Source organism: Danio rerio, chromosome 1 (assembly GCF_049306965.1).
Source record: "Danio rerio strain Tuebingen ecotype United States chromosome 1, GRCz12tu, whole genome shotgun sequence".
NCBI lineage: Eukaryota > Metazoa > Chordata > Actinopteri > Cypriniformes > Danionidae > Danio > Danio rerio.
In genome coordinates this window covers 40,350,858-40,363,094 of record NC_133176.1, presented here as the reverse complement: position 1 = coordinate 40,363,094, position 12,237 = coordinate 40,350,858, and the positions used below count along the sequence as shown (strand labels likewise).

At 34.3% G+C, this 12,237-nt stretch overlaps 1 protein-coding gene across 23 annotated transcripts in view; it reads right to left on the bottom strand.

The window, feature by feature from the left end:
- dclk2a (doublecortin-like kinase 2a) overlaps positions 1-12,237 on the bottom strand; it is a 94,572-nt gene that overhangs the window by 40,187 nt on the left and 42,148 nt on the right. For 12 of the 23 annotated variants that reach the window (XR_012402611.1, XR_658584.5, XR_012402600.1 and 9 more), the window contains 3 exon segments: positions 7,986-8,093; positions 6,976-7,032; positions 2,130-2,224 (listed from right to left, as the gene is read on the bottom strand). Coding sequence is in view for 16 of the 23 variants with exons in the window: in XM_073948808.1 (XP_073804909.1) it covers positions 2,130-2,224; positions 6,976-7,032; positions 7,986-8,093 (260 nt within the window). In the remaining 7 variants the exon portion in view is untranslated. 23 annotated transcript variants of the gene reach the window in all.

Sequence of the window (12,237 nt, the reverse complement as noted above, 5' to 3'; positions counted from 1 at the left end):
TTACTTAATATTCTGTTTCTCTAAGATATGCATCACAATACGGAAAAATAATAATAATATTGATCGCAGCATCCAGTTCATGGAGAGTTTAAAAGTGATGTTGCATCTTTAGTTTCGCGCTCAGGCACTCTTTGCACTCACACTACAAGCGCACCGCTCTAAAACCCAGCTGAACCGCACTCTGGCACACCTCATCCAACCGGGCCAGGGCCGGCCAACTGAACCACGCCTGAGTATGATATAGAGCACTCACACTTGTCCGGGAAATGTGGGTCAAACATGCCTCGGCACTGTTCGGATAGCCTAGTGTAAGTACACCCTTAGATGCTTAAATAACTTAATAGAAATGCACCTAATTCAAATCTGGCATTAAAATTTTTTTTGGTGAATTTTAAAGATTTGCTTCATGTTAAGATGGAAACATTCATAAGACCTAAACATTGTGTCAGGGACTATGAGTATTAATTTTGTTTTGTCTGCTTAAGTTGTTGAATCTCAAAGTGCAGGTTGCTCTTGATTTTTGTATCAACCAAAGGTGTCATTAATATCGCACACACATTATTTTTCAACAATGATACATAGAGAGAAATTAGATAAAATCAGGCATACATTATCAAAAAAAATGAAAGACTTGAATTCTTTTATGACCTGCCATTTTAAAATTCTGAAAGTAAATAACAAAGGTTACCGCATGCATAGGAAGTGTTGTGCTGCATTCACACCAGATGCGGATGAAGCATCAAGCGCAAGTGATTTACATGTTAAGTCAATGCAAAGACGTAAAAAGACAACCTGTGGCAAATTTCACGTAAATGATGTGGCGCGAATGAAGCATTTCGCATGAATTAAGCGGCGCAAATTGAGCATTTGCACGTTCGCATGACTCTGAGTTGGTAAATCTGAACTTTAGCAGACATTCGTGCTGCATTAACCAATCAGGAGCTTGCTCTAGTATGGGCCTGAATATGATGTAGCACCAGTCGTTTGTGTCCCAATGAAAAAACCTTCTGCCGTCACCAAACAACAGCTTATCAAACTAGACTCGGATCAGTCAGAAGCACCGCTGAAAGGAGTATAAGAACTCACAGAGCAGGGTGCACCTATTGGACTCAAGACAGAGGTGCCAATCAAATACCCAATATTTTTCAGCCTTCCTAAAGCACAGCTACTATCTCATAAAAAAATATTAACCATTTAGCAACGAAACTAGAGTCACCAGGCAGACAGAAGCCCCGCTACAGTTAAAATTATTTTATGCACCAATGAAGAGAATGTGATGCTCCAATGAATAAACTCAAAATGTTTACACATCTATTTATGCGCAAGTAGTGCGATTTAAGGCTGGTTTATACTTCTGCGTTGAGTGATTGTCGTGACCCACAGCGCATGCCTTGCATGTTGCTGTGCATTTATACTTCTGCATGCTGTTTGTCTTGCTCTGCAGTAACTTCAGAAATACTAGCTGGCAGTGAGGTGTTTATGTTCCTTTATGTCAAGTTTCTACACTGGTGGTTTGTTTGTTCTAAACGCTACCTTAAAGTACAAGAAGCTAAAACTCGCTTATTCAGAGGTGGGAACCGGCAGACATACAACAACTTTAATCATAAGGTAAACACAAAACAAAACTTTCCACCTAGAGCTTCTTCACGGGATTCGGCACTTGTAAACACTTGCTCCATCGGGCTAGTGCGGGTCTCATTCCCACCCACACTCGTCAGTACTACCAAGCCGACCAATTACAGAGCTTGCGCAATGCATCATTGCGACATGTAGTTACATTTTTTGAGAGGTGGGCGTCATTTACACTCAACTGGATCTAAACGTTTATTCTTTTCTTTTTTCTGTTCTGTAGATTTGCTTGATTGGATTTTTAACATTTGGATGAACTATCATTAAAAAGGTGTCATTAGTACTGCGTTGTTTTGTTGAGAGGTAGTAATTTAGTCATCATCTTTAAACTCTTAATCAAGAGTAAAAGTGTCATGATTCCATCATCCATGAGTCAGCATCCAGAAACCTGATTGCATTCTGGCTCGATGAAGAAATAATCTATTTTAAAACTAGCAATGTTTCTTCAGTAAACTGATTAGCAGCACAAAGGGTGTCTGTTGCCATGCAGACGGGTTTACCTTGAAGTTGCGCATACTGCGGGGGCTGGTCGGGGACGAGCTGGAGGATTTGGCGGATTTGGGGGTAGTGATTTGGCTGTTGGGTGCACCGTTTACTGAGGAGAGTGACAAGAAGAGGAGGGAGACAGAAGAGAGAGAGAGAGAAACATGGTGTTACTGCTGACATTTGGTATTTTCAGCCACACTAAAACTGTTTGGGACATTGGTAATATTGCTGATATATTCCATAGGTCCAAATCAACAGTTGGTCACAAGGTTACACGCTATACTGAAACACATATAATATAATATAATATAATATAATATAATATAATATAATATAATATAATATAATATAATATAATATAATATAATATAATATAATATAATATAATATAATATAATATAATATAATATATTTCCCAGAGATGGGTTGCGGCTGGAAGGGCATCCGCTGCGTAAAAACTTGCTGGATAAGTTGGCGGTTCATTCCGCTGTGGCGACCCCGGATTAATAAAGGGACTAAGCCGACAAGAAAATGAATGAATGAATAATATTGTATAATATAATATAATATAATATAATATAATATAATATAATATAATATAATATAATATAATATAATATAATATAACGTAACAAAACGTAACATAACATAACATAAAATAACATAACAAGGTTCTATCTGCTTTTTGAATGATTTTGAGATGTTGAGCTTCAAAGTTTTTGCATTCCATAGCAAACAGTATGTGTGTAACATTTGTTTTTTAAATAAAAAGTATTAAAATGTAAACAACTTATAATAAAACATCCCATAATGTAAATAAGTTGTCATTTAATAAGAACATGTCAGTAACTCAATTTTGACAAAAATGTCAGATAGAACCTTATAATTCTAAGGTGATAAAAAGTCCAGAATTTGGCTGCTCAGTTGTCTAATTATGCCATCATAAATTGTGAAAATATCCAAATAGAAGAAGGCTTTAAGACAAACTTAATTTTTAATTATTCATATGTACAAATTCTGACTGAAGTAACGAGCTAACCAATTTGTTATTTGTCTTCAGGCAGCAGTTTTTAATTTAAGTTTGAACAGGTACCTAAATGTTTTTGTAATCATGGATGCTAATAATTTTTTATTTTAAAAATAAGCATTATTTTCACATTTCTTTGTTTAAAAGGTTTAAAATTCTAATCTCATTGCATTATTCATGAAACTGTAAAAAAGTACAGTTTAAATGCACATAATAAACACTTTGAGGTATAGTAAGCTCTTTGACAAAATTGTAGAAAATGTATTTGTTGCATAAAAAATGTGGTTATGATCGCCATCCGAAAAGCTAGACGAGCAAACATTATTGCTTAAAATGTAATGATAATAAAAACTACATAATTTAATAGAAAATTAAGTGAATAACTGCAAAAAAGTCAGGTTTTGAAAAAAAAGAACCCCCACGTCAATAGACTGGCAACAATTCTGCCCAATCACCTGTGTCTAATTCCTCAATATTAAATTAAACAGAATCTGAGAGTGAATGACCATTGGCCAAGATAAAAGTAAAAGAAAACTTTAACATAACATTATCAAACATAATGCATGTTCAATAAAATAAAATAAAATAAAATAAAATAAAATAAAATAAAATAAAATAAAATAAAATAAAATAAAATAAAATAAAATAAAATAAAATAAAATAAAATAAAATAAAATAAAATAAAACACTACTGAACAAAATTTTGTATAAAAAGAAGTATATTCTTTTCAGCAAGTCAGATAAAAATGTAAAAACTGAAAACTGTGAAATATTGCAGTAAAATAAATACATTTAAATATGTTTTGTCTTTTTGAATCTTGCTAAAATTGTATTCTGTAAACCGACTTTTTAACATCACATTATCTTTCAGAAATCATTTTAATAAATAAAAATTGATGATCTATTATGATCAATTATTATTGCTACTTAGATATTAATAATGATTCTCATGCTTTTCATTTATTTTTTCATTGCTTTGTGGAAACTGATTTTACTCACTTTTTAATAGTAAAATAATAATAATCATAAAATATTTCTATATTCTTGTTTCTTGAGCATATTTAAAGGATCATGCACTGGAGTAATTATGCAGAATATTTAGCTGTATATCAGATATGTATTGCATTTTCAATTTTGTCCAATAAGACAACAGTTCCTTTAAACAATTACCAAATTTACCAATAAAAAACGAAGATTTCAGATTCAAAAACATCTGAAATTTTCTCCTAAAATAAGAATTCTTCGCAGCCTCCATATGTTTATCTTCAGTTTTTAAACTTTAAAGGAAATTAAGAGCTTATTCATCACTATAAAAGTAAAATTACTGAGCCTATACACAGCAGTCAGAAATTCTTCAAATACTGTATTTTGATCAAATACCTTCAGCCATGATAGTCAATATAGGCTTCTTTTTTTCAACAAAACTTTACAAAATCATACTGAGGGCAAACTTTTGACCAGTAGAAAACACACATTACTGAGTGCATCCCAAGTGCGTCAGAATCCGCAGGGAGCATGGATTTGTAGAAAAGCTGCTCTTGGCATTTCCCGCTGAGTGTTGACTGTGGTATGAGCAGATTTCCCTCCAGGCATGCAAGAGTTCAGGGGCACAGGAATTTAGGGTGTGTGTGTGTGCTGCATTAGCCAATTTAAGCAGAAAGCAGATGAGGATGCCAGCATTTAGTGTACACATCCAATTGGTATGTCTGATAGATTAGACTATGTGCTTGCCAGGGTTCGGGGCAGTGGCCAGAGAGGCAGTTTTAAATAGCATTCTAGACTGGCTGATGGATTTGAAAGGCCATAGAGAAGAGCTATTAGCGTGATTGAATGCTACACTGAAGGGTTATGGGTCATGTATGGCTCATTCCACAGATGAGTATCCTTTAGAGCAATTCAGCATCATATGGGGAGATTCTGCTTGAAAAGCTCAAGAATTCCATAGTGTTGTCAGTGTGTAGTTTAAGCCCAAAGTATACTCTTATTTACTGTGTGTTAGCATACATACACGGTCGAAATGTACAGTGTCTGTTTTTTTCTTTTTTTTTCTCCAAAAGTTATGAACGATAAAAGCTAGTATTTGTTTTCAATTAGAGTTGTGGATATCATAAGTTTTTGCTGTCTTCAGTAGTTTGTTGTTGTTGGTTTGGATCAGTGTTGACACCTTGCAGACAAACTATCTAGCATAAAAATAACATAATACATAAATGCTAGCTGCACTTATGTTGCACAATAAGTCTAAGTTTTTTAACTGAATGTACAGACACAAAATTTGTGTCTTATGAATTGTATGCATATCAATATATAATAATAAAAATAAAGTGTACTTTGGGCTTTAGCCTTGGTTATAATAAAGGCAATAAAGCTAGCAGCATAGAAGCATCTGCTGTTTATAATGTAGTGGATGCATAAGTGATTAAAGTAAACATATCAGAATAATAACACATGGCAGCCTACTTCATAAATTGGTCTGCTGTTAATGTTGTTACATTAGTTAAATTTCACTGGCAAAATTCTGTATTTTGTATTGTGAATATCAAAGCATTGGTTTTCAGGCTGGGCAATAAATCAATATGAAATCGCAAACAAAATTGATCATATCTGTGGTTTTCATGCACATCTTGCTAGGAAAGCATGACTGTGTGTTCAATAGTTTCCTCCAAAGGCCAAAGGGCGCTCTTGTGCAGAAACTTCAAACATAAAGGAACCCAGGAGATCTTTTGTTTTTAATATACATCTAAACACAATTGTCTTGGCTAAAACAAGGCTAAATTTGGGCAGTTATTGAAAATCTAAAATACTTTTAAAAATAGGCCAAATCTAGACTAGTCTTCAAATAAACAGAAATGAATGTCTACACATATCTGTCTGTCTAATCTGTCTATTTGATGACTAGTCTAGTTTTGAGCTATTCCTATATGTCAATTAGATTTTCACTGACAGCCCAAGTTTAGCCTTGTTTGAGACAAGCTGTCTACGTTTATATGTCTATTAGACGTCTATCAAACAAAATTGTTTGCTGGGAAGATTCAACGTTTTTCATTTATTCAGCGTGACTAATAAACACATGACAATGGAATCATCTCACAGAAGGATTTATTTCAAACACTTGACTGAAATTATGAAGTGAGTTGGGAGTTAAAACATTTTACTAAATGTGACATTTTCACAAATAGCATTTACTATACACAGCTGTAGACCAACCTAAAGTGAAGCAAAAAGCTGTCATTTTGACAGAACAACTGTCTTGATTTCATTATCATCTGATTAATTTGATTTCGATACAAAATGTGATTTTGTGTAGCTTTTAATTAAACAACGACTCTGTGTAGTAAATGCTGCTCCATCTGAAAGCACATGCTAGATTTTTACTCGAACTTGCTCATAAAATGTGCATGAAAATCATCTTCGATAAATCATCCAACCCTAACTGTTAGCAGCTAAAGTCACTATTATATCATACAGTTTTTCGCTTGTTAGCATTGGGAAATCCAAAATGTGTGCACATTCCTATTGAAATCACAGCATTCTGCCAGCAAATAAATAAATGAATAAAAAATTGCAGAACAATGACAAATGTGACAGCAACTTTACGTAATGAAGAGGTTAGCCAATGAGAAAATAAGTAATTTTACCTTTAGAAGTCTTAAAGGTACGGTAGGAAAACTTTGTTTTTAATTCTAAGGGTCAAAGAGAAGGTGGCAATGATCATATATAATTAAATTGCAAGTGTTTTGGGGGCTAATATTATAAAAACACTTCAAGGGAAATTAATGTTTTTTTTTTTTTTTTTTTTTTTTAAATGTCAGGACTTAATTACCAATAAAACTTACTTGGTGATTTGACTGGAGACTGACTATTTGTGGAGAAGTGTCCTGCAGTTCTCCTCGCTGGAGCGAAGAGGAAAGCAATTGAACGAAAAACAAAACATTTCAGACAGGAGTGGGAGGAAGAGAATGACAGGAAGAGACATGCAGCGAATCACAATAGATGAAAAACCACATTTCTGAGGCTTTTATTTTCAACAAACCTGTTTGCTGCGAGTCTGAGGTAAACCAAATGTTATTACCATATGGAATTACAACCAAGTTTTAAATTATCTCTATTAATGAACAATAGCAGAGTTGAATGGTTCAGCTCATGAGTCCAGTTGTTAATTTTTCATTAAATACTTTTTTAGATGTTATGTATATACAGCTGGTAAAAAAATGTAAAATATTACATAAACATAAACATATTTCTAAATGTGCTGTTGACTCCCAATTTTCACCAGATGACAGTAGCGACCGAATTAATCCATACGTACAAGGAAAACAAAATAATTATTTTTGAGATTAAGTTAGGTGTGATTAAATGAATACACATTAGGAAAAAAGTATTGAACACATGAAGAAAGGAAGGTGGAAAAAGGGATCGAAAGACCAGACAGCAGATAAAATTTCTCAGAAATTCAGCAGCCCAGCCCCTTGTCCATGGAAATTAATATAATCTGCTTCGGTCTCAACACCTACATTACCAGGATGATGAAGCTGAAACAAGGGTGGACATTTCAGAAAAAAAATAAAATAAAACCCAAACACAATCAAGGATCTCCTGACTGGTTTAAGAAAAATAAAATAAAGTTGCTAGAATGGCCCAGGCAATCACCTGACTTGAATCAAATAGAAAATAAAAACTAAAGATCAAAGCTCATATATGAGACCCACAGAACCTTATTTATAGTAAGAATATGTATATTAATTAATTAATTTAATTATTTATTTATTTATTTATCTGAGTGGAAGGATGGATGGGCAATTTACTGTTTGCATGCATTTATATAAGTAGTGCATTGTATCCTCACCAGATCCAGGGGATTTACTGCGACGGCCAGTTCCTGGACTTTTACTTCCAGAGTATCTCACAGGGGGAGCAGAGCGAGCAGAATAAGAGGACTTGATCACCTGACATTCTGGACACAGAGATATTGGATATTAGCAGAGAATGCATTTATATAATCTCATGATGAGTCATGATGCTCACAATGAATTATGCACAGTTATTGACTTTACAGTTTCAAATAAACAACCTGTTTTTATTGGCTACTTGTACACGACTGTTCAAAAGTTTGGAGACTTTCCATCCCTGTTTCAACCTGGTATTAACATGCTCAGTGACCACAAGTGCTTAGCCGATATGCGTTGCTGTTATTAACATGGATTCAAATGAGTCTCTTTTGACAACTTGTGTTTGAATTTCATTGAGACCCTTCTCTAAATTACTTTCTCAGAAAAGTTGCATTGTATGAATGAATCCATGTTACACATCTTACAAGCATGCACAGAAGCAAGTGAATGAAATGTGTTCTGGTACAAGGGCATATAAGTGAAAACCTTATTTTGGGTTTTCTCTCAACATACCCCATAATTTTAATATATTAGTAGGCGGTTAGGGAAGAGCTACAGTAGGTGTTTGTTTCTGACTGTATGCATTCAACCACAATTTGCACAATATTAAATCAATCTGATAAATTAAAGTCTGATGTAAAAGTGGTCAATAGCAGAAAAGATTTAGATCGCATTTACACATTAAGCATTCTCTATTGGTGATAAGTAGGCCCACACGGAATCTGCGCATGCAGAAATCTGCAGATATCCCCAGATTTTTAGCCCATCATTGAGTCTATTTATTTACTTGTGTAAATGTGTATAAATGTATATTTATTCAGTTTTTAAATTAATTTCAGTAATATTATTGACTAATTTGAAACGTGCAAATGATTTATTTACAATGCAGTTTGTAAAGTAATATTTTCTGTCTTTTAGTAGATATATTACGTGAGAGACTGGATTTGTTCACTAAATAAGTGCATCTAATTGGATTTGCATTGTAAACATTAAATAAAAGTTATAAAGGCATTATTGTTTAATTTAATATAATTTTAGCTACAAAGCTTCCAAAATCATTCCAATTTTTTTTTTCAAAATTTTGCATAGAAATAGCAAAAAATGTCCACATATTCTGTCTAACCCTAATGATAAGACTTAAAAGGCATAAAAAAATGCATTGTAGTGCAAAATGCAAACCTTCGTTTAATGTGGTCAAACCTATAGTTAAACAGTAATGAGGTAAATAAAAATACTAATTTTCTATTATATTTTAGAATTTATTTCCGTGATAGAGACGATGAAGTTTCTGAACATATTACTTAAATCTTCCGTGTCACTTAAACCTTCAGAAAACTAAAATACTGATGCTCAATAAACATTTCTTATTGGTATCAATATTGAAAACAACAGATGAAACATAAACATTATACCTATCTTTACTGTCACTTTAAAGAGCACCTATTTTACAAATTTTTCAAGATTTAAGATTCTAGTCTTTTTGTCGCCAAAAAGTTTCTGTAAAGTTTCAGCCATCAGATTTTTTATTATAGGATTTTCTGCTCTGAACACAATGTAGCTGTTTTTGTTGCCTGTGCTTTTAATGCTAATTTCCCCTGCCCACCGTTCCCACGTGCCTGTCAGAGTGTGCCTCAACCTCAGCCTCGGCTGAGTCAGATAAACAGCACAGTGACAGACATGAAGGAAGCAGATCTCACGTAACGTTTGTGAGAAATACTACAGTAAGAACTTCACCAATGACTATTTGATGTGGAGTTAATTTAAGTCTTTCTGCAACGAGTCACACAAAGTTCACGCACGCACAAACACACACTGCAGACACACAGACACACAGCGCACACGTTTAACATTGCACTATATTTGCACAGTAAATGTGACAGGATACACATTAATTTCCACTGCTGTATGGATATTCATTACGTTAATGCACAAAATAAACCTGATTTAACATCCACAAACAGAGATTTAAGCATCTTCTTTTAGATTTGTACTGACACGTGGCTGTGGTGATAAAGATGGTAAAATTGCTGTAATTCATTACTAACATGCACTTTTTTAATAACGTTTTGAAATTTGAGGATGATTGATGATCACAGTGCGCTGAACAGATCTTTTAATTCCAGGTGCTTTGTGCACATTCTGTTTTGTTGATTTAATTATACGCGTTACTACAGAAACGTTAATCTGCGGCTGTCAATCAAATCGGTGGGCAGGGAAACTGATCTACTACGTAACATTGCGGTGGGCCTCAAAATGGGAGTGATTTGGGTCCTATTTTAACGTCAGAAAATTAAAAAAAAGAGACAAATTGTCTTGATCTTACTCCAGTATGACTGGACTAAACCTACACACAGTTCTGTCCAAACAGCTTCCTAACGATGATTTTCATCATGGGTGCCCTTTAATAAAATTACTCTTGCTAAAAAAGTACTACCATGAAAAAATTTCATCATTTACATCATTCGGCATCATCAATTACATTTAAAATTCAGTACAACAGACACACAAAACAGAAACATATGCACATATCTACATCAAAGCATGTACATAATATGTTCATATTAGGGCAAATTTATAGATCCTTTTTAGTAAATGAGTGAAAAACTGCACAATTACACAATCCAGCTTTGCATGTGCCAGCCTTTGCGCAGAGGCGTAATCACACAGGCTATTGAAGCCCTATGAGAGCAGGCCATCTTTCTAATGAGAGCAGTGGGTGCAGAACTTTAGTAAGGGATGATTCATCCTCAACAGCAGCGACTGGGCCCGATCTGTCCTGTCGATTACATGGCACTTGCTAATGACGCGGATAGTGATAAATTAGCTGATGAGTGCTGGATCGTGGAGTGGTGGAGATAAAACAAGCCAAATGCCATTATAAAATGCCATTAATGCCCAGCTAATCTGTTTCATGGGGCTTAATTTAAGCATTTGGCACAGAAGAATCTGAGAGACAACGTGTAATGAGTTCTTTAGTTACAGAAGATTTGGATTTGTGGTGGGTTTGCGTTTTAGGGACACTTCGCTTCTGCTGCGGAAGGAAAAGGTTGAGCGTTAAATACAGGCAGACACAAACTTACTGTTCCTTTATATTTTTGGAAAAGTCCTACTTAGGCTAAGTGGGGCAGCGGAGTAGAACTAGGACAAAATGCCAAGCAGATGAACTAAATTTACACCGCTATGAATCAAGTTATCACGGTGTGTGTGTGTGTTGTAAATGCTAAAAGAACTGGAGGCGTTACAGCAAAACAAGATGAAAAGTATTGAATGATTTCATTTAGATCTTCAGTTCATCATGTTCAAAAAAATAGACTGAACAATAGAGAGGAAGTTCTCATAATAAGGTCACTTCCTCTGACACTGTAATCCTGCTTGGTTTCTGATGTTCATTCTAGAAAATGGATTCATTTTTCCAAGCCAGAGTATGAATGAATGTGAATGAATCATTTCATTATGAAAATAGCACTGGTGTAATCCTATTACTTTACTGTAGGAGACATTCTGTTTTGTTCTGTTTTTGTGCAGGTGTCAGACACACTGATAACAATAACTGGGGGCTTGTGAAAGCCAACATACTGTTATACTACATAAACTTAATTTTCTTCTTCGACAATTTTCTAGACCGTTCATACAACATCCACCAAACCAACTCCAAACCACCAAACTATACTGAGTTAAGTTGCTATTTCTTTTCCAACTGATCTGACTAACGGTTTTCCGAAAACTGATCTGGAAAATTCAGAAAAGTCCCATTGACTTAACATTGAACCAAATTTGTGACCTCATAATTCTGCCAGACTGTCATACAGACTTAAGGTTGAGCTCATTTAACTCAGACTACTAATCTGCCAATAACTGATGATGTTTCAACTTACTAGCCACACCCTTGCATCCACTTATGGCACCGTAGTAACTGTCTCATAAACTTCCATTGTAAAAAAAAACTACTGACTTTATATTACAAACATACTAATCCATACTAAAGACATACCAATGCATACTAAAACATACTAACAAACATACAAATCATACTAGCAACATGCTAATTCATGCTAACAACATGCTAGTTAATATTAAAAAACATGCTAGCAACATGCTTATTCATACTAGAACCATGCTAACAACATGTTTTTACTTTTTTAGCAACTATTCAATTAGATTCAATTCACCTTTGTTTGTAAAGCGCTTTTCCAATGTATATTGAGTCAA